This window comes from Pelophylax lessonae (assembly GCF_965119305.1).
Source record: "Pelophylax lessonae genome assembly, chromosome: 12".
NCBI lineage: Eukaryota > Metazoa > Chordata > Amphibia > Anura > Ranidae > Pelophylax > Pelophylax lessonae.
In genome coordinates this window covers 86,144,914-86,168,264 of record NC_138779.1, presented here as the reverse complement: position 1 = coordinate 86,168,264, position 23,351 = coordinate 86,144,914, and the positions used below count along the sequence as shown (strand labels likewise).

Here is a 23,351-nt window from a genome sequence, read left to right as displayed (position 1 = left end):
AGCAACAAACAGATTTTATGTATCTGGAATTAAACAGTTTATTGAGGAAGAGTTGCTCTGGGCAATAAGTGTAAATAAAACTTATTGCCTCATAGATGATATTTTGTTCCTGATATGATGGTTGAGACACGAGTGAGTCAGCTCAGGAAGTTTATTATTAGGAAATTTGATATGTAATTTGCAGAGAATGTCTTGCACAAAGTACTTTGCACAGACTCCTTGGTATATTTCTGCTTGATGCCTGTTCACACCTGAGCATTTTTCAGCTTGTAAAGTGCTCATCTATGAAGTCTCAAAACGCCGAACAAGCAAAATCCCGTTCATTTCAATGGCCCCTGTTCACATATGAGCGTTTTGTCGCCTGAAGCTCAAAGTACACAAGCGTCTTTTTTGGCAGATTACAAGCGTTTTTGTTAGATGTTAATGGCTGCCTCCAAACACCTGCAAAAAATGCTTGAAAAACGCCTTAAAAATACCTGAAAAACGCCTGAAAAATGCTTGAAGAAACGCCTGAAAAAAGCCCAAAAAACGTTTGAAAACGATACGCTCAGGTGTGAATGAGAGGGGACATGATAGCAATTTATAAATACCTCAATGGTGATATTCAGTCACAAGGATTGCATGAGGACTCAAGGACATACAATGCAATTAGAGGAGAAGCGTTTTAACCTCAGGCAATGCAGGGGGTTCTTTACTGTTAGGGCTACAAGGTTGTGGAATTCTCTACCACAAGAGGTAGTTTCTGCGGGAAGTATGGCTACTTTCAAAAGACTCTTGGACGTACATCTCAAGGATCACAACATTAATGGGTATGAGAGATGATTACGGCCACGCGCGCCTACACAGGTTGAACTTGATGGACTATTGTCTTAATTCAACCTCAACTACTATGTAACTATGTAATGGAGCCTTAAAGCTTTACTGAAAAATGAAACAAAATACTGTATATTTTAAGAGTGCCATGTCCAGACGTTAAAAAGCTTGAAGAGGGTTATTGTTATTTTGGTACCCAACTAAGGGTTAAATATATATATATTTTTTAAAAAAAGATGTCCCCCTGGAGGTGGAAAACAAAATCTACATTAATTACCTCCTCTCTGGCACGGTCTACTGCTTTCTGCCACTAGATGTCCTCAGTTTTCTGGGTTGATTGATGCCCAGTGCCATTTAACCCTGAAGACTGAGTGCATACTGTGAGGGCAGGGCATTATAGATCCACCCCTCTAAGGTGTCCTGCATCATCTACTGCTAGAAGAAGACTTGAAGAGGACCCTGTACCTCATATAACCAACCTTAGGGACTTATGGAAAAGGAAAGTAACTAGCATTTCCTTTGAAAAATGCCAGCTAACCGATTGGCTCTGCATTTTTTTTTTCTGCTAGACCATATTTGTATATTATGACCTAAATAGTTTAAAATTGGCCCAAGCCTTCGGAAGGGAAATGTCCAGACAGTGTTTAGTGAATCAGTCTTAACATAATGTCATTGCGTATTTCTAGGCGATTGAGTCAAACTAATTTGTATTTGGTAGACAAAAGATGGGGCCCAAAAATCTGTAGATGACAAAATAGTCACATGGGGTTGATTTAGGCTGGGTTCACATTTCTGTTCACTGGTTCAGGTGCGAATTCAGGTAAAAATTTGCACCTGAACCAGACCCCAAAACGCACATGCGTCATGCGAATTAGATGCGGTTTAAAACGCATGCAATTCGCATATATGTGAACCCAGCCATACTAAAACAGGAGAGTGCAAAATCTGGCACAGAAACCAATTGGCATTCAGATTTTTATGTCAAAGCTTAATTGAACAAGCTGAAGTTAGAAGCTGATTGGCTACCATGCACAGCTGCACCAGATTTTGCACTCTCCAGTTTTCGTTAATTAACCCCATGGTGTCAGCTGTAGGGACTCGGGGGAGTGACAATAAAAGCAGAGCCAGCCAATCTGCATATCTTTTGGAACACTACTCCTCCCATTTAGCAGGGACCATGTGACTAGTGCCTAGGAACTCGAGAGTTGAAAAATTCAAAATACCAGTAGTAAGTTGAGTATTTTCGATGTCTTAGTGTTACCTGTCTGTGAGTGGAATGTGGGGAATTTCATTAATGTCATGTGTCCCAGAAGTCTTCAGGAGGGAGGGGGGAAGAACTTCCATTTCTGATCTCCTAAGATGATGGAAGTAGGAGCGGGCACCTTTTAAAATTGGGTACCGCTCCGCACCCCCCAGTGGAGCTGCACTTTAAGTGTCATAAAGCAGCAGAAAGTTTAATTTATGCTTGCGGTGCGAGTATCTGTGGGCAAGCCTAGGAGATTTGTAAGTATGTTGTTCTGTGGGCTAGCTTGGGAGGTCCATAAATGTTTAATTCTGTAGGCTAGCTACAGGTTCATAAATGTATGACTTTGTGGGCCAACCTAGGATTCACAAATGAATGACCCTGTGGGATAGCCTAGGAGATCCCTAATGCATCGGCTAGCCTAGGCTCAATCGGCATGACTTCTTTAAAGAAAAAACTTTTCTCTAAAATGTTATAAAATTGCACAAAAAGAACAATCAGAAAATTGTGTTTCCTCTAAAAACAATGCTTTATAGTTAAAGCATAAAATATCCATCAATTCCGAAAAACAATACCCAAGATCAGGGTCCCCCAGTGCAGGCCTTTACAGTATACGTATATTCTCACATTGATATTATACTGAAGTTTGTACAGAATCAAAGGCGGGCATAGATGAAGCGATTTTCTTTCCTGCAACCACAGTTAGTGTAGATGGGGTAATCCCTTCCGCAGGGCCATTGTGTTCAGGGGAAGCTGTACCCGCCAGGAGAACACAGTAATTATTGCTAGGGGCTATAACAGCCGTTAGCAATAATCGCATGTAAAATCTGACAGGCTGGTTTTACCCAATTCGATCAACTTGGGTACATTCAGCCTGCCCATACATGGTTTGAATCTTGGCTGATTCCTTCTGAACTGGCCAGGATTCGAACCAGGATTCAAACCTTCTATGACCATAGTATAACCAAAGAAAATAAGTAAAAATTTGTTTCTGGAAGGGTATGAAAAATGTTATGCGCTATATTGGAGCAGGTATTTACATTTTTTAATCTGTTTATCAGTGTTTTGCATCTATTATGTGGCCCGGGGCATCCTACAGGAGAACCGCCAAGAACTCATCGCCTTTATAGTCTCCATTCTGCTGGAAATGATTCGCTCCATCATCAACTTCAGTGTTCTCTCCAAAGATGCCAAGCCGGATATACAGGTGAGATTTGCCTATGTGTTTCTTGACGTTGAACTTCATCTAGAAACTTTTTATGGTTGTGGGTTTAGCAGGACAAGTTCAGAATACACTATATTACCAGAAGTATTGGGACGCCTGCCTTTACATGAACATGCACTTTGAAGGCATCCCAGTCTTAGTCGGTAGGGTTCAATATTGAGTCGGCCCACCCTTTGCAGCTATATCAGCTTCAACTCTTCTGGGAAGGCTGTCCACAAGGTTTAGAAGTGTGTCTATGGGAATGTTTGACCACTCTTCCAGAAAAAAAAAAAAAAAAAAACATTATTTCTTACTTTCTGCTATAAAATATATCCAATAATATGTTATGTAGGAACACAGGATCACAGCCTTCCCTTGTCACAGAATGGCGATCTGTCTTGTTTACACATGCAGGCCGCCATTCTGCCTGTGTCCTGAGCGATCACCGGGTGATGGCGGACGTTGAGTTTGCCGGACCCGCTGAGTGACTCCTGATGTGTCCAACCACAGTAGAAGTGGACCGGCATCGGTAGGCGTGTGCGCCCCAGACCCAGAAAGGCAGAGTGACGTACCTGTACTTTATTCTGTGCTCAGGAACAGGTTAAAGTATCGGTTCTGGCAAAATGTATTATTACGGTCTATTTTACATAGAAGATAAGAAAAGGGGTGGTGTGAGATGTTATGACTTTTTTTTTTTTTATCTATTCGCTAGTTTTTAATAACTGTTTCAAAACTAAAACCTTGAGAAGGGAGGGGGATGAAGAGATAGAGAGCACTTCTAGCAAAGTTGTGCCTGTGTGTTAAGTGAAGGTTTTGGAACACATTTCAACATTGCAAGAAAGATGGAGTCTCGTGCTTAAATGAACAATACAGTCAAAGTCCATGTTAACTCAAAGTGGAACTCGAGGTAGCAATCACCCTCTATGTTCTCTTCCATAAACTTTCTAATGTTGTGTTCCTTTTCATTCCTCCTCTTCTTACCGTACGTGTCCCCACTCAATGATTTTAAAACCATTAAAGTCAGCATCAGAATAAAAGCCAACTATAATTTTTTTTTTTCTTTTAGAAGGAGGAATGAGCGGTAAGCAATGGCAGCTTCCATGTTTTCTTTGTGATAGGCATATTTTAGGTCGTGTTAGCATAGTTGCTGGACATTACTTTTTTTGTATGAGAACTGGAAGCAAGGAAACTGCCTGTGCTACCTGTTTGAGCCATAATTGATTAGCAAGCTGGAAAATGAGTATAACTTTGTTTTTGCTAAACTCTGGAATACAAAAAACGCCTGCTCCCCATGACCTCCAAGGGACAACATAGTTTTGAACCTACTATGGATACCTTTAACAAGGACATCCTTGGCCAAAAAAGCCTAACGCACGGTCAGGGACAGCTCATCTCTTGCTCCCCTTGTGTAACATAAAGCCAACCCCCCAAGCTTGGCTTCCAGTTCATCTGCAAGTTTTGAGACTCAAGAGTCCACCAAACCCTCATAAAAATCCTCTTCGGATGATCTTTATGAACCCCTAAACAGCTTTGCCTTGGGTTCCCACTTCCCAGAAGTGGTTTCAAGAGACTATGAATTAGAGTTTCACTCCCATCAGCTACTTGGTATCTGATAGTAGGGAGGGTTATCCTGTGCTGGCCTACAGTTTTTTCGTTTGCCTGTGTCCAGGTCTCCTTTAGGTGTCATTATAACATGAAGATGAATGACTTGCCGTGTCCCTCGATGGACTAGAAGTAAAGGATATATGATGAGTGGAAGAATCCTATTGGTCTTTTCACATGATTGGATAACCAAAATGAATCAAAGTCTCAGACAGACTAGTGGATCTTAGATGGTTCCTTCCAGATAAAAGGAAACCTCAAACTGTTTATTTTTTTATGGAAATTCATTTTTTGAGGGGAATCTCCTGAGTGGATTTATTTACACACATATATTTACAGTCGCAGCATGCTTGTGCTCTAATGCTTATGTAAAGGTTGAGGAATGGCTTCTGCCATTAAGACAAAACATTGTTATTTTATTTCCCTTCTCATGTGGTTACTCTGTAATAGTTTTATGTTTGATGTTTTTTCCACCATCCAGCCGCGATTTATCGTAATCCTCCTTGTCGGTCTGTTCCATGTGGTCTGTGCTCTGGGCCTGGTGCTAGGACAGAATATGATGGCATTCCGGGTAGGGGGTGCACTGGAGAGTCTGCAGGTGCAATACAACATGCTGAACCTCTGCTTCTCACTGCTGACCTTTGACCTACAAGCACAGGTATGTAGTTTGTAATCTATAATTCCCACCAGAGTGACATAAGTCCACACTCATTTGTAATAGTAACTGTATGGTTGGAGGCATCATGAAACTGCACCACATCACTATAAGTAAATTCGTTTTGACAAGGATAAGATAAGATTTTGCAGGTGTCATTTAAGTCCACCAAAAAAGGTAAGTATAAAAACATATATATTTTATTTTATACAAATCTTTAAAAACAGTAAACAACAATAATGTGCATGTATACAACTGGACAGTACATTTTTACATTATACTGAGTCCCAAGCGCACTTTTGTCTTCTACATGTTTCGCCACATTGGCTTCTTCAGGAGGTATTGAAGTGCTACAGTACAAGGACCAAAGACAAAGAGCCTGCACAATCCCAGACAGCCGGGGGGGAACCCCAACTTGCAAGAGTGCCCCCCCCCCCAGTGCCTATACCCATGCAGGGGGTCAATCACAGATAGGATACAGTGACACAGGGCAATATAAGACTAAAAACAGATCAGGAATGAAAAAAAGCTTGGGGGAATGGAACACACTAAAAAGCATGTGGCGCAATCACCCAATCGTTTAGAAGTCCAAATATAAATCTGTTAGACTAGTGATGGCTGCTTATCCCCACGTGGAGATGTTTCCCAGTCTCTAGCCGGCTGCTTCATAATTGACTGCGCATTGTGAATGGCCCCGCAGTCTTCTGGGACTGGGAGGAGAACTTCTGCTTGGATCGCCTAGTCAAAACCAGGTACCCAGTCTACCCCCTAACCCCCTCCAAAAAAGTGGTATTTGTATAATGAGGAGTGAGCAGGAGGCCTTAAAGTGTTTTAAAATGTTCCTAGCCTGGCCACAAGTTTACTTAAAGGGTGATACAGGGGTAAAAAAAAAACAGTCCACTCTAAGTTGGCAAGCATGATCTGACAGAACTTGTGATGAAGTCAATACTACCACCCTTTATCTTTGGTTGAAACCATAACATTTGGATTAGGTTTTCTTATCTGTTTGATCAATGTTCTTAGAGTGATTGGCCAGAGAGTGTCTTCCAGACCCATAAACATGATATCCCGGGCTGAAAACTTCTGAATCAGGCAAGCGTTGTCTCATATCTGGAGGGCAACAGCAGTCATATCACTTGCTTAATATTATTCTATGTATCTTTCTCACTCTCTCATAAGGAACTTTTGTTTACAATACAGAATGTTCAGTGTCCCTAAACCATCACCAAACCAGTTTTTTTTCCAGTAACATAAGGAGCCCATCCCTTGTATTAAAGATGTTATATTCCTCTCATCTATATGTCCTGAAAAAATGATTTTGTCATGTGTTCATTCTTCAGTTCTCTTGCACACTAATTGCCCCAGGTTTGCTTACAAACCTTCAGTCTTATTAAAGAGAAAAAGCGTGGCATTTGATAGCAAACAATCAGTATTTATTCTTTATGAAATTACTGAAATCTGGGTGGTTAGTGTCAGTTATTGCACCTTGCAGATAGTTTTACCTTTTAGTTTGGAGTTGAACAAGCAGAGAATTTCCAAACTGTTTTTGGTCCATTGAAGTATTAACTTTTTTGGGTTATTCTGCCTTCTTCCTTTGCTATGACCTAGAACAGGGGTAATGAATTACCCATAAGGCACATTGCACTAGGTTTGTGAATGCTTCTTGGGCTTTTCAACTTCAAACTATGGTTACCCAGATTTGCAAGGTTGCCTCCTGGTTTTCTTTTTACATGTTCTACAAGTCCTATCAGGTGGATGTTCAGGCCTTTGCTGATGCGAGCAATCCTCGGTTCTGTTTTTTATTTTTCCTTGGGCCGTTCCAAAGGTTAACATGTCCTCTGACCCTCAGTGAACGAGGAAAAAAAGTAGAATTTTTATACTGACCATAAAATCATTTTCTTAAGGTCCACTGGGAGGACACAAATCCTATGCCTCTGTGTTTATGATCATGCTGTTTGTGCTGCTTGTTGCAAAACTTAGTGTTACTAAACCCAGAATCTACATTTACTACATCTGGTCTCCCACAGTAAACAGTATTTTTAGTAAATATAAACTGCTAAATACCTTTTCTCATCAGCAGTATATAGCAGCCTTGTGACTTGTATCAGTTCCTAGTAAAGCTTGTAGGAGGAGTTTTTATTATCCCCTGATCCTCTGTCTGGACAGTGCTGATTGGCCCTGTGCTGATCACATGCACTCTCCCAAGAAAAAAAAAAATCGTTCTAGCAATGCACCCCAAACTAAGCATGTACATCCCGTCCCCTGGCTCTATAAATATCATCAGGTTATTTTTTAGAGACAGTGGAAGAAGAGGAGGATCAGAGAAGACAGGATCAAACAGCCTTCATACACAATGCAAAGTATTAACCCCTTAGGTTCCACAGTGAGTATACCTAGCATGCTTTACTGCATATTAGGGATCGACCGATGTCGTTTTTTTATTGCCGATACCGATATTTTGGTCATCTCGTATGGGCCGATATTTTCGTACATTTAAAACATTTTTTTTTTTTGAAAGGTACTCTTGTGGAGGGATCTGGGGGTCTAAAAGACCCCAAACCCGTCCTCTGCACTTAACAGCATTCAAAACGCCAAGTTTGGCTGTTTTGAATGCTGTCATTTTTTTTAATCTGGCGCCGAGTACCCGGAAATTATGTCATGACATCACTTCCGGGTTTTTGCATGGAGACCCGATTAGAGCCAAATGAGGCTTTGATCGAGTCTTCGGCGGCCGTGCAGGCTGGTTGCCTGGGTCTCCCGGTGGAAAAGGAAGACCCGGGTGAGCCGCGGAAGGCGACGGGAGGGGGGATGTCTCCTCCCGCTCCTTGTAATGATGGCCGAGCGGCTTCTCAGCGGCATTGGTTGTCATTACAAGACAGCCGACCGTCGGCTATGGACACCGGTACCAGGGTGATGCCTCTAGCTGCAGGCATCACTCCAGTACAAGCACTTTCTGAAATATCGGCAATATCAGTAACCTCCGAGCCGATTCTGATATATATCGTGTAAAGTGCGTATCGGGCCCTCGATATATCGGTCGATCCCTACTGCATATACAGACTGATTTTACTGTTGTGGGTTTAATAACAGTTTAAGCATGCTGGTAGGAGAGGTTATGGTCTGCTGCCCTACATTTTATTTGCCAGTGTCCAAAAATCCAAAGTAACAGCCAAACACCCAAAGTTGGAAGACATTGTGTTCCCCTCAATAGACTCTAAGAAAAGAAAAATATTTGGGGAGTACAAAAATCCTATTTGTCCTGGGAATCCCCATTAAAGCCCACTTTTGGGATTTGGATACTGCAGAGAAATTGCCTGGATAGAAAATCGCAAACAGCAACAGAATGCTGTCATTGACTCCAACCCTTCCCTGCTGTGCCTTAAAAAAGGTAGTCGTCATTGTCTGTGTCCTAATTGTGGGGTTTCAGGAATACATTTTCCATAATTTCCTGTTCTTCTGACTCAGAACAGCACCATGGAACTTTATCTTTAGTGTGACAGGGACAATAGTAAAACCCCAACATAGGTTCTAACTATCCTCGATTTGCTGGAGTTGAACTTGAAATGACTTCACTGCAGTGCTGACTTCTGTTTGCTGTAAGTAAATGTGCCTAAAGCAGAATTAAAGTTCACTTTTCTCACCTCCTATTCAGCAATGTGATGTCAGCAAGTTCTCTTGCTATTGCCAACATTGTTGTCTAGTATTATTCTTTTGGATTCAGCATGCTTGGCAATCTTCTGCAATAATAGACTTCTTCCTAGCAATGCTTTAGTTTTATTTTATTTAAAGGGTAACTCCACTTTCGTGGGGAAAAAATCAACAAATAAAGAAAAACCAATATAGCGTATACAAGTGCGACACAAATCATAATGTAATTGACTGTTATTAAAAATGACATTTCCTTTTCAATCTGCAGCTGTTGTAATGTTCTGGAAATGCAATGCAATATGGCTACCTAGAGCTGTTTTGTACACAGAATGTATACTGACCACACCCCAGAAACATAATTTCCTGCTTGTGTGATTGGCTCACCAATTTTCCCAGAAGTCTGCCTAAGATACAAGTCAGATTTCTGGCATCCCCTGCAACAAAAACGTAATTTTTGGTGTGATACGTCCAATAGAAACACGTCTAAAGGGATGCAGGCCCAGCAAATTTCCTCATTAGAGCCCTGCAGCTGCCACAACTGATAGATAATTATGAAACCACTCCCAGTTGACCCACTCGGCACAGAGGAACAAACAATGATTTCTTCAGAATACCAAAAGGTAGGAATCTGCAACAAAGTTTGTTGAAATCCTTGCAATGTACAGAGATCACCCAGAGGGGAATGTTTTTTTCTCCACAAAAGTGGACTTACGCTTTAAATTAGAATTTTAGGTATGGCATTTTTTACATAGTTACATTGGTCCAGCTACTCTAGTGATCTTACCCAAGCTTCCAGGTCCTGTGCCGAGTAGCTGCCTCGTTGCCCCACCTCTCAACTCATCCAATCAGAGAACACTTTGCATTCATTGAGAAAATGTAAAGTTATCTCTTGATGGCGCATGTGCCAAGCAGTGTTCACAGTGCAGCAGGGCCTGAGATCCCAAAGCTATTGGAGCAATGTCTACTACAGTGGTTTTCAGCTTCCACATGTATAGTATATACCAGTGATGGGAAACCTTGGCACCCCAGATGTTTTGGAACTACATTTCCCATAATGCTCAACTACACTGCAGAGTGCATGAGCATCATGGGAAACGTAGTTCCAAAACATCTGGGGTGCCAAGGTTTGCCATCACTGGTATATACTGTACATAGTTACATTGGTCAAAGTCAGCTAATGCAACTATGTAAAAAAATGCAAATACCTGGAAATCTGAACTCTGGACCCTCACTGCATGGGTTAACCATTGATTTTGTCCAGGGGCACACAGAAAGCCTATACTTACCCGATTCTTCGATCCTCTGGAAAACAGCACTCCCCTACATCCAGTGGTGGACTGGTCCTGCCATCCTCCTTTTCAGAGCCGGTCTATGGATGTGATGACATCAGGAGTCTGCGCACAAAACCACTAGCTTGGGGGGGGGGGGGGGGGGGGCAGGAGTGGCAGGGACCGGTCTCAAAGGATCGGCAGATAAGGTAAGTATATCTCTGCTGTCCTCGCCCCTAGACATAAACAAGCAGACACAGCTTTACTGCATGGAAAAAAAAATTCTCAGAGTTCTTTTTTTAATTAATTTCCGCTTTAAGGCTGCATTCACATGTCAGCGTTTGGATCGCGGGCAGAATCGCCGCAATTCCGCCCGCGATCCCGCCCGCGATCCGGAGATTATTGCAAATCGCGGGACGCCTGTGCGTTGCCCGTGATTTGCAATAGCCCCCCAAACGCTGAGCGTTGTTGCCGCAATTTCCGCCTGCCGAATCGCGGTAACATCGCGCAAAAAAAATCACGGGACGCAATACGCTCCAAAGAAGCTCTTGTACTTTTTTGGGCGTAATGCGTCCCGCGATTTTTTTTGCGCGATGTTACCGCGATTCTGCAGGCGGAAATCGCGGCAACATCGCTCAGCGTTTGGGGGGCTATTGCAAATCACGGGCAACGCACAGGCGTCCCGCGATTTGCAATAATCTCCGGATCACGGGCGGAATCGCGCCGCGATCCATACGCTGACATGTGAACGGAGCCTAAAGCAGAACAAAGCCCTCCTATCCTTTACTGCCAACAAAGCTGCCATCATAGCATCTGTTTGATCTGCAGTTACCACGGTGGCTCATATGTGATCAGTTATGACACCAGCCATTATTGGTGTTGAGAGTGAACATAAGCACACTAGTAACTGTAACTAATATTATTCAAGACATGCCTTAAATGTGAATAAATAATCCCACTAGCCGCGCATATAAATAAGGTTATAACAAATTAGCATGTGCAAACATGTAACAAATATTATATAGTGCACCATAAATAATTCGATTGTGGTGAATAAACCAAATTCATCCACTTCCACTATAAAAAATCACTGTGTGGTAAGTATATCAAAAATTATTAATCCACTTCCACTGTGAATCACTCCTACAGTGAAAAATAAATGAACAGTCAAAAAGATTATAAAGGAATAGTGCTGATAGGATGGTCAGATGAGGTTCAAATACGTGCTGAATGCAAAGACACCAAAAGGATCCACCACCTCCGCCAGGCAACTCACCCCAACATATTGCCCTCCATTCTCATGGATCAGGCATACAGCGCAAAGATATCCAACCGTGGAAATGAAGATGATAATACCAGCGATACCTCCTTAATTGGGCAGTTTCACTCACATGTCATGTAAAGGGAAACAAAAAAGCCCCACTAGTGCAGTAACGCTTATAACCTTTTATCAGACTTGTATAAAGTATTCAAAATTTCTACTTGAGTAAAAGTACAAGTGCTCGATCAAAAAGTGACTTGAGTAGAAGTGGAAGTGCTCGCAGAAAAAGTTACTTAAGTAGAAGTACTAAAGTATTCAACATTTTTTTTACTTAAGTATTGCAAGTAGTTTTTTCAAAAAATTTGCTACTTAAGTACTAAAAGTAAAAACTACCAGTAGTTTTGAAAAAAAAATTCTACTCAAGTACTGAAAGTAGAAGTACAAGTACTGTGTTATGTAGTTATTAAAGAAAGAAGTCAAAAGTTTGAACATCATATTGTTTTTTATTATTTCAAATGATTTATTCAAATGATTAACCTAAAGGACAATCACAATTCCTTAGGCTGTAACTTTTTGTAAACAAAAAACAGATAAAGTCCCTCCCTTCCCCTTTTAAAGCCAGGGGTGGTCTCCTTCCTGAGCTTCCTCACTCTCACAGCCAGGCAGATCACTTGGAAGTTGAAGGGCCAGGGGTGGAAGGTGGTGTTTTTGGTTCGTCCATCTTTTCAGCTGATCAAAAGGCAGAACGAGCATGCGCAGTCTTCTTAATCGCGGTTTGATTTGATTTGCTCAATTGATGATGATGTGCCAGGCCAGCTTCATCAAACCTACAACGCTTAAAGTGAAAAATGCATCAAAAACTACTAACAAAGTGGCTGTGCTAAAAATGCTAATAAAGTGCCTGCAATTATATATATTCTTCTTGTATTCAAAATCATCGCCCACAGTATCAAAAATAAAGTGACATGTCTGTGCTAAATGCAGTGCAAATTATTCCCACAATGTAAATGTAATTCATATAAAATATATATGACAATACCACAATAAAATAAGTTGTGATTGTGAATAAGTTAGGTGCAAGTTTAAGTGTGTAAACTAAACTTTATAACGAAAAGTCCATAACTGAATTCCAGTGTGCAATCTAAGAAGTGCTTGTCACTTGCTGTCAGATGCTTCCACCTTTCTTCTGTGATCTGCTCAAGTAAAGTGGTGGACTGGATAGCCTCTCTCTCTGCCTCTCACCTTCGTAGCACTGGCACTGCACTGGTTAAAAAAGCTGTCTATATTATTTTCATTATAAGAACTTGTCAGAACATGCTTCCACCACCTGTCCTTCACACTAGTAGTGCTCATTTGCAGACATACCAACCTGCAAAAACTCATTTCAGGGAGGTGGCATAGTCATTTCAGGGAGGTGAGCCCCCCCCCACACGCCACCGCCGCCCCCCACCCCACCCACGCACGCCTGCGCCGCACCCTCTCCCCCCTTTCCAATTTAACACTACCAGAGAATAATTAAATGAAATGTAATCAGTATACCTGGTCACTGGTGCTGGTCACTGGTGCTGGTCACTGGTGCTGGTCACTGGTGCTGGTCACTGATGCTGGTACTGTTCACTGGTGCTGGTACTGTTCACTGGTGCTGGTGCGGGTACTGGTCACTGGTGCTGGACACTGGTGCTGGACACTGATGCTGGTACTGGTCACTGGTGCTGGTATCGGCCACTGGTGCTGGTACTGGTCACTGGTGCTCGTACTGGCCTGGTCACTGGTGCTGGTACTAGTGCTGGCCTGGTCACTGGTGCTGGTACTGGCCTGGTCACTGGTGCTGGTACTGGCCTGGTCACTGGTACTGGCCTGATCACTGGTACTGGTACTGGCCTGGTACTGGTACTGGCCTGGTCACTGGTGCTGGTACTGGTCACTGGTGCTGGTGGTGCTGGTACTGGTCACTGGTGCTGGTGCTGGACACTGGTGCTGGTACTGGACACTGGTGCTGGTACTGGACACTGGTGCTGGTACTGAACACTGGTGCTGGTACTGGACACTGGTGCTGGTACTGGTCACTGGTGCTGGTACCGGCCACTGGTGCTGGTACCGGCCACTGGTGCTGGTACCGGCCACTGGTGCTGGTACCGGCCACTGGTGCTGGTACTGGTCACTGGTGCTGGTACTGGCCTGGTCACTGGTGCTGGTACTGGCCTGGTCACTGGTGCTGGTACTGGTCACTGGTGCTCGTACTGGCCTGGTCACTGGTGCTGGTACTGGTGCTGGCCTGGTCACTGGTGCTGGTACTGGCCTGGTCACTGGCCTGGTACTGGTGCTGGTACTGGCCTGGTCACTGGTGCTGGTACTGGCCTGGTCACTGGTGCTGGTACTGGTCACTGGTGCTGGTACTGGCCTGGTCACTGGTGCTGGTACTGGTGCTGGTACTGGCCTGGTCACTGGTGCTGGTACTGGCCTGGTCACTGGTGCTGGTACTGGCCTGGTCACTGGTGCTGGTACTGGCCTGGTCACTGGTGCTGGTACTGGTCACTGGTGCTGGTACTGGCCTGGTCACTGGTGCTGGTACTGGTGCTGGTCACTGGTACTGGTGCTGGTACTGGTGCTGGTCACTGGTGCTGGTACTGGCCTGGTCACTGGTGCTGGTACTGGTGCTGGTACTGGCCTGGTCACTGGTGCTGGCCTGGTCACTGGTGTTGGTACTGGCCTGGTCACTGGTGCTGGTACTGGCCTGGTCACTGGTGCTGGTACTGGTCTCAGGTGCTGGCTCTCTGGTGCTGCTCTCAGGTTAGGTCACTGTGTCTGTCACAGAGTGGGGTGTCACGATGATTGGTCCCGGAGTAGACGATGTGGCTGTAGTAGAGAGCAAAGCCGCAGCTTGCTCTCTGCAGCTCCTCCCACAGGCGGAGTGCATGACTCATATCACTCCGCCTGTGAGCCGGATCTACTTCGGCTCCGACATGATTTCTCTGTGCAGGCCAGGCTCAGCTTGCTGACAGCTGACACACTCTTCTGCCTGCATCGATGAGTCATCTCATCTCACTCACTGTGACTGACTCACACACGCAGCCGGGATATTGCCCTGAGCTTGCGGGTGTCTGTGAGCTCAGGGCGGAAAGCGGGAGTCTCCCGCGACTTGCGGGAGACTTGAGATGTCTGCATTTGCTTTGCTCAAGTCAAGTGCCACTGCCAGTGGCCACTGCAGTGCAGGCACAGCCGCACAGGCAGAGGCAGGCCGCAGGAAGCACAGGCAGAGGCAGGCCGCAGGAAGCACAGGCAGAGGCAGGCCGCAGGAAGCACAGGCACCACCACAACACAACACTTATGGTCCATGGACCATGGATGGTCGGATAATCATGATAGCCGTCAGTCTCACTCTTCTTGGTTCAAAAAAGCCACCCATGACCCGTGTGTATATAATATATTAATATTTTATATTGATAATTTGATTCTCAAATGGCACATTTGCCATGGCAAGGATTAGGCCCTCTCCACGGTCCACCTCACTCACCTCATAGAGAAGAAGATGAGATAACGAAGAAAATGCTCCCGCGTCCCGCCGCCCGTGTCACAACTCCTCTCAGTAAGGGCCCTAAGGGGTGGAGTCTGAGTGACGCACAACACGTCTAGAGGCAGAGACCTTGAGCGGGAAGACGGCAGCACGGCTCCTCCAGTGCGGTCTTAACTTGATGATCATGACAGTGATTCCGCAGGCCGCGGCACGAGCGAGGCTGTGGGATTGATTGAATTGAGTTGTGCTGCCTACTGCTACACGCTACCTACTACTAAATTGTGAGTCAGTATATTTTATTTCATTTTTATATATAAAAGCGGTATTGTTGAGCACTACTAGCCACTAGATCTCCTGGCTGTCACTTTGTCACATGTTGGGGAATCACAGCGGCTCGGCTCCAGAAGTGGCGGGTGTCCCCGTCATCCTGCCAGGGCCGCCAAGAAGTTCATCAACTAATCTTAAGTTATTAATATCTTATGAGGAGAGGACCAATGAGATTGAGAATTAAAATAATTAAATATATATGGCTTTTTGAACCAGTGCAGTCAGTGCCACCCAGACGCTATCCGCCAGTGCCACCACCATTAAGTGTGTTGGTCGGTCACTCGAGCACTGAAGGAGGTGGAAGCATCTGACAAGTGAAGTGACACTTTAGATTTGCACACTGGAATTCATTTATGGACTTTTCGTTATAGATAGGTTTACACACTTCAACTTGTTGCACGCACCTGACCTAACTTATTTCATAACTTATTTTATTGTGATTTATTGTCATATTTTATATGAATTGAATTTACTGTTACATTGTGGGAATAATTATTTTCACTGCATTTAGGCTTTAGCACATTCATGTCACTTTATTTTTGATACTGTGTGGAGTGTGGGCAGGGCACTGGGGGCAACAATGATATTATATCGATTGCACAGGCACTTCATTCGCACAGCCAAGTTGTGTTTGTTAGTAGTTTCTTGATGCACTTTAAGCGCTGTAGCACAATTTATTTGTTTGTTTCATATTTTCTTTTTATTGGAAAGATTTGGTATAGCAGCTTTTATTATACACAGCCTTTATTTTCGTATGCGCTGATTTACAAATGACATTATACACATGTTTTTGAGCTTTATGTAACCTGCCATCTACTGTTCTGGCAGTGGTAATTTTTTTAAAAGTAACGAGTAACTATGCAGCACAAAAAAAAAAAATACTTGAGTAGAAGTATCGAAATCATCGAAAAAATGTAGTGAAGTAAAAGTAGAAGTAGGAGAAAAAAATTCTACTCTAGGAAAGTACAGATACCGAATTTCGGTACTTAAGTACAGTACTTAAGTAGTTCTACTTCGTTACTATACATCTCTGCCTTTTATTGAGATGTAAAACTCTAGTGTTGTACGTACATTTAAACCATCTTAGTAGCGCATCACATATCATACAAGGGGGGATTGGGGTGCTCACGTCGGTCCTACCGCTTCCGCGATGATGTACTGGACCCCTGAGAGCTACCACCGCTCACCCGACCAATCCTCCGGTACGTCGTGTAGCCACGCCGCTGGCGCATTTCGTCACTTCCTGACTTTGTCAAAGGGGATCTTAAATGTGACTTAAATGTGACTGTTTTATGAAACCGTATAATCTGTGGGTTAGTTGGTTTAGTTTACACGATTGCTTTGCGCTGCCTGGCTGAATTAGTAAATGGCGAGAACACCTCTGTCTTTCTGTCCATTAGGTTACCTAGCTAACTTCCTCTTGTTTTTAAAATAGAACCCCCCTTTAATGTACTAAAGTATGCTCTAGCAAACTTTCTAACCTAACTGACAGGATAGACATGCAGAGAAGTGTAAAGAGAAATATTTTAACAGATTTTTGTCCCTTCAGCTGACAGGAATGATAACTCAGCATTCTTCTCCGTAACAGTCTGTCCTTCATTCCTTTTAGTGGCTTTGTTGTATACATATACTTATGCTTCAGGCCAATGTTTTGTGACTCTCCCTTACTTGGTATGTATTACAATATATTATGGATTATAATATATTATGCTAGATGGCTGTGTTCCCATCCTAAAGTCAATGTTCACATTTTCTGCTTGTGACAGATTTGTGACATATTCTTTTTTTATTGAAATTTTCATTTCTATTACAGTCAAAACAGTGTGGGAGAAGAAAGAATCTCTGTCAGGTTCTGATTGCTGTCCATGACCCTATTGGGAAGAATTGCCCTCTTTTCCTGTGTTGGTGACCCCTGTCATAAGAATTGGACAGTGGTCACTGACACAGCAGTAAAATCCTAATAGAGGTCTCCGTTTTTTTTTTTTTTTTTTTTTTTTTAAAACCCCTTTGAAAAATGTTAGCTGGTGTTCCACTTTTATTATTTAAATGTCTTCCTTTCTACCTTTTCTCAATAAGAAAAACTCCTGCACTTTCAAGGTAGCCACTGTAAAGGCAGCTTTTGCAGTGGGAGTAGAGATAGGAAGGCCTGGAAAACAATTAAAAATTTGAGAAAAAAAACAGTTGTGTTTTTTCAAAGCTGTTTTTTTTTTGTGTTTTTCTTTTCTGGGAAAATTGGAAAAGAAAGCATGGAATAGGTTCTCTTACAATGATAAATAATTTATCTATGCCATGATATTCAAACTAAATAATAAGAAGACCTTAATGAAAGATTTCTGAGACTTTTACGTAAAGTCTTAAAATATTAAAAGTTCTCTCAGCCGAATGCAATCAAATCTTGAATACAGTTCAAGTAACACTTTACTTCTCAATCAAGAGAAATATGCATTTCTGCCACTGCAGGGGAAAGGCTCCAGTTAAGTTTGCTTGTGGGCTTTATCTTGTATCTCTTACAGTTGGGTGATTATTTGGATATAGATGATAGTTTCTGTCCTCTAAGGTCTTAATTGACAGATAAGAGGGTATATTTGTCTCACAAATTAGTTTATCTTCTCTATAGTTATCTCAGTAAACTATTTTTTTTGCCTCCTCTCAGTAGAAATTGCACAGTGGAAAGGTTTCCAAACTTTAGATTTTGGTCTCACAATTTTACTGAGTTCAAAGCTGCAATTTGCAAATATTGTGAGAAGAAATATTATTTTCCAAATGCTACAAGGATAACAAAACACATCCTTGCATGCCAGAGATGCCATAAAGACATTAAAAATACTTTATAAAATTAAATGAGGAGGACCACAATAAAAGTGGGAGTAGCTTTTACCTCCGGAATTCCTCATTTCTCCCTGGTCTCTATCCTACTCTGGCTTTCCCCTAAACTGTGCCCCCTGTGTTAGCCATTTAATGGCACATAGCCAGAAGCTTTGGGAACCCGGCAGGCTCATGTCCCTGTTTCTCCCTCTCCTCCTGCTCCTGAACTACCCCATGTTCCCTCTGAGACTGGAATGCATTCTCGTCGTGGCCCTCCCATGGGTTTTCACAGGACCAACATTTTCTCGGATCTCGCACCTTTCCTTTATGGTCTTCAGTCCGAAAGAACATTTTATGTTTCTCGTGCTGTTCTACAATGTACCTATTGCTTATATCCCACTGGGTGGGATTATTATGGTTGTAATTTTCCTTACATCTCAATAAAAAAACATTGTACCAGAAACACTGTACCAGAAACACTTTTTCTGCTGCTTCTGTATCATCACAGAGTGATTCTTTACGAGCATCATCTTCAAGTAAGGAAGTGTTACAAACCACGTCTTCCCAAAAATACACAACCCCTTCATTTATAGAGTTGATCCAGCTCTTCATAGAGCAATATATGCTTCTGGATCAGCTTTGTCAATAACTGAAAATGCATATTGGAAGGAAGTTTTTATATATTTTCATGAAGGGAAGGGGGAAGGTTACCTGTTCAAATGTAAAGTTGAAATGTGTTCTTAGCATATACAGTCCTTGTTATCCCATTTGTAATAAAAAAAGTACAATTTTGAAAAGCAAGTTTAGTTTATTTACTGACAAAGCTGTGCTTTTATTTCAAGCATAAAACTTTTATATACACTGTTCCCAGTTTAACAAAATTACTTTCAATTTGTAAGACTACAAGCTGATTTTTTTTTTTTTGGAAAATTTACATTTCTCTGTCGTTAATTGACGGACACAGCTTCTGGTATTCATAACAATTGGGTTATACCGCCCCCTACAGGAGTAGGACACTAGGCAGAAAATAGTTCTGGCTATAACCATGGACAGTCCCATAGGGTATACTCCCTCTTCATGCTATAGCCACTCAGTTTTTTTCTGCCTAGTCAGGAGTAAGGACCTAGTTCCTTGCTGGGATCTTTGGTCCTGGCAACATTTTTTTAGATGGAAAATTTTTTCCTCCATGATTTTTCCTGTGAGATCTACAATCAACGGCTGTACTGGACGACGGACAGAATAATCTAGATCCAGTGGTCACCCCAGTCTGTCCAGAGAGCGCGCGCAGGCCTCAGCGCCGCACTAGGTCGGCCACCGTGACATAGCCCCACTGGATGGGGGATGACCCTGCAAGATAAACGTCTCGCAAGGTTGCATATGACCTGGCCTCGGCCTGAGTCACAGCATTCCTCCTGGCCGACAACCCCCTGTTTTTATGGAGAGGATGCTCTGTCTGGAGTGGTGCCCACCTAGTTCCTGGTATAGTGAGTAGCTGTCCCCCCTCTTCCCTTAAAGGGTTTTGGGGTGGACACGGGCTGCTCCATGAGAAGGTCGGACCCATGGGTTCTTTTCCTTCCTGGCACCCCCACCGAAGCGTCCCCTTGGGGTCCCTAAGCTGTTTGCTAGGCAATACCCCTATGAAGAATCCCTTTTTAAAAAGTGGTGTGTTCCACCGGTGGTGGACCCACCAGTTTGCAGGTTAAACAAAGCAATCATGATTCCTTTTGGAATCTGGCCTTTAAGGGCCCAGCTGACAAAAAAGGTGGAGGCTGGGGCCCACAATATGTTCATCCTGGCTGGCTCGGCATTGAGGCCAGTGTTCACCATTGCCTTGTTGGCTAAGCTTTTGCGCTGTGACCTGAAGGGAAGACCGCTCCCACCTGCCTTTGCTGAGCTAGCGGACCAGCTGGTCCAGGGGCTGACCAAAAAAACAGCCCTGACTGTTTTTTCTTTTCAAGGAGATCACCTGTTTGACAATCTGGGGTGGGGGGGACATCTTTGCTGGTTCCCTGGACCCATGAACTTCCCTGGTACATGACAAGTGCGTCCACAAAGTCATACGATCCAAATACAAGATAGAGTTTCGTTTTCCCCCGGGAAAGGTTCTTTACTTCCAATGTGCGACTGTCCCCAGTCCCCTTACAGGCCCTCTTTGAGGTGGTGCAAGATCTTTTGCTTTAAGGGGTGATTACGGAACGTTTTTAGGGCGTTTTTGCTCAACCTGTTTACAGTTCCCAGGAAGGAGGGCAAGGTGCGTCCAATCCTGGACCTCAAGGTGCTGACCTGCTTAGTGCGGGTGCAGAAGTTCAGGATGGAGTCCATTCGCACAGTGGTGGCTTCCCTGCATCAGGGGGATTTTCTTGCCTCCATAGACATCAAAGATGCCTACCTTCACTTTCTAATATCTGTCGGCCACCAATGCTTCCCCTGCTTTGCACTAGGAGAGGAAAATTATCAGTTTGGGCGGTACCATATGGTCTCGCCTCCGCTCACTGGGTCTTCACTACAATGTTGGCCCCGGTACTGGCATTGTTACGCCAGTGGGGGATCATGGTATCGGGCTATTTATACAATCTCCTTCTGCGAGCAGAGTCTTCTGCTGCGCTGGCGGAAAAACCTGGACATCAACATACGAATTCTGAAGACGTTCGGCTGGATTCTGAATGTTCGGAAGTCAGCCTTGGTCCCTTCTACGAAACTAGACTATCTGGGGCTGACTTTAGATTCGGCCTTAGCCAGAGTATTTCTTCCTCTGGACAAACTTCAGACACTGCAAGTTGCAGTTCATTTCCTGCTGACCAGCAGATGGTCGTCCTTCCGGACTTGTATGCGAGTACTGGGCCTGATGGTGTCAACCTGTGAGGCGGTCCAGTTTGCGCAATTCCATGCAGGGTCCCTGCAACAGGAGATTCTCATCACATGGGTCGGGAATCTGCAGTCTCTGGACAACCAAATCCAGGTGAGCCGAGGGAAGGAGAGAGTCCCTGATTTGTTGGCTTTGTTTTTACCGGTGCTCCGGCAGGACAAAATCCTTTCTACCCTTGTATTGGACAGTGGTCACCATGGATGCCAGCCTGTCCGGGTGGGGAGGCGTCTTCGGCAGAAGTTGTGCTCAGGGGGTCTGGACCCTGGAAGAATCCAAACTACCGCTCAATGTCCTGAGTTACATGCGATCAGGCTGTGCCTGGAACATTGGATGGATCATCTACAAGGCTGTCCAGTGCGCATTCAATCAGACAATGCCACGGCCGTGGCTTATGTCAATCTCCAAGAGGGCACAAGAAGTGTCTTGGCGACTCTGGAGGTAGCTGGCATTCTCAGGTGGGCAGAACGTTTCGTTCCAGCCCTCCCTGCCGTTCCATTTCCCGGAGTGGAACATTGGCAGGAGGATTATCTCAGTCGGCAGGCGTTAGACCAGGGGGAATGGTCTCTTCATCCGGAAGTGTTTCCTCAGTTATGTCTCTGGTGGGGCATCCCCTAGGTGGATCTGTTGGCGTCTCGGCTCAACAGAAAGGCACCTAGGTTCATGGTTTGGTCACGGGATCCTCTGACGGACTCCACAGACTCGCTGGTGGCCCTGTGGGGTCAGTATCGTCTGATTTACGCCTTCCCTCCTCTCAAGCTTCTGCCAAGACTTCTACAGGCTCAGGGGAGAAAGGATTCTGGTCATTTTAGTGGCCCCGGACTGGTTCCGCTGGGCCTGGAACGCCAACCTGATGCGGCTGGTTGCTGACGTTTCCTTGAAGGCTTCCTTTCAGGGAGGATCTGCTGTCTTAAGGGCCAATCTTCTAGCCTTCTTTATAGTCGCTGGCTTTGACGGCTTGGCTTTTGAAAGCCAGATGCTGTTAAAAGCTAAGAAACCTACTTCTTGGAAGATCTACCATCGTACGTGGAAGACATGCATTGTGTAGGGTGAATCCCTTGGAGTTCCTCCTCGATCTTTTTCGGTGGCCCGGATCTTGACCTTCCTTCAAGGGGGGTTGAACAGAAGTTGGCCTTGAATACTATCAATGGCCTGGTGTCGGCCTTGGCAGTTTTTTCTTCCAACAACCCTTGGCTACATCTCTGGTGCGTACCTCTCTTCAGGGTGTTCGGCACTTGGTCCATCCAGAGCGGTCTCCTTTGTCGCCATGGGACCTTAATTTGGTACTTCAGGTTCTCCAGATGTCTCCTTTTGAGAACCTCCGGGAGCTTCCCCTGCTTACGCTGTCCCAGACGGTGGCTTTTTTGGTGGCTATCACCTCTGCGCCCAGGGTGTCGGACTTGGCGGCGCTATCCTGTCATTCACCTTATCTGGTGACTCACAGGGATAAGGTGGTGCTTCCCTCCTGTCCGTCATTCCTTCCTAAGATGGTCTCTGATTTTCATTAGCATATAGACATTTTGTTGCCCTCCCTGTGTCCTAGGCCTAAACATCCGAGGGCAATTGCCTTTGATGTGTTCTGGGCAATTAGGGTGTACCTGGCAGCTACGGAGTCTTTCAGGAAGTCAGACTCTCTATTTGTGCTCATGGATGGCCTTGTAAAGAGTTGTCTGCTTCCTCTGTGACCATTTTTAGACGGCTCAGAGAGACGGTGGTTCAGGCCTATTCCATCAGGGGTCATGTTTCTCCTTTCCCTGTCCAGGCGCACTCTACTAGGGTGTTTAGTGCCTCCTGGGCCTGCCGTCATCAGGCGTCAGTGATACAGGTTTGCAAGGGGGCCACCTGGTCACCGGTGCACATTTTTACAAAGTTTTATAAAGTGGATGTGTTGGCATCTGCGGATGCTTCCAGTGGATGTGTTGGCATCTGCGGATGCTTCCCTTGGCCACAAGGTTTTGCAGGCTGCTGTTTAAGAGGACCTGATCCTCTTTGAGGGTGTATTATTTTTTTCAGGTGGGCTCCAGTTGTTTGGTTGAGCCCCCGTTGCCTGGTTGGCTGATGCTTAGCCTTGGGAATTTTTTGTTGTTTCCCACACCTCATGTTTTACACTGCTTTGGACGTCACAATGGTTATGAAGTTTAGAAGCTG

General features: G+C 44.3%; 1 protein-coding gene across 1 annotated transcript in view; it reads left to right on the top strand.

The window, feature by feature from the left end:
• The window catches only part of LOC309568625 (uncharacterized protein), a 92,639-nt gene that overhangs the window by 55,470 nt on the left and 13,818 nt on the right, over window positions 1-23,351 (top strand). The window contains exons 4-5 of the mRNA XM_082274347.1: window positions 3,118-3,263; window positions 5,344-5,520. Of these exons, the coding sequence (XP_082130473.1) occupies window positions 3,118-3,263; window positions 5,344-5,520 (323 nt within the window). The remainder of the gene's footprint in view (window positions 1-3,117; window positions 3,264-5,343; window positions 5,521-23,351) is intronic.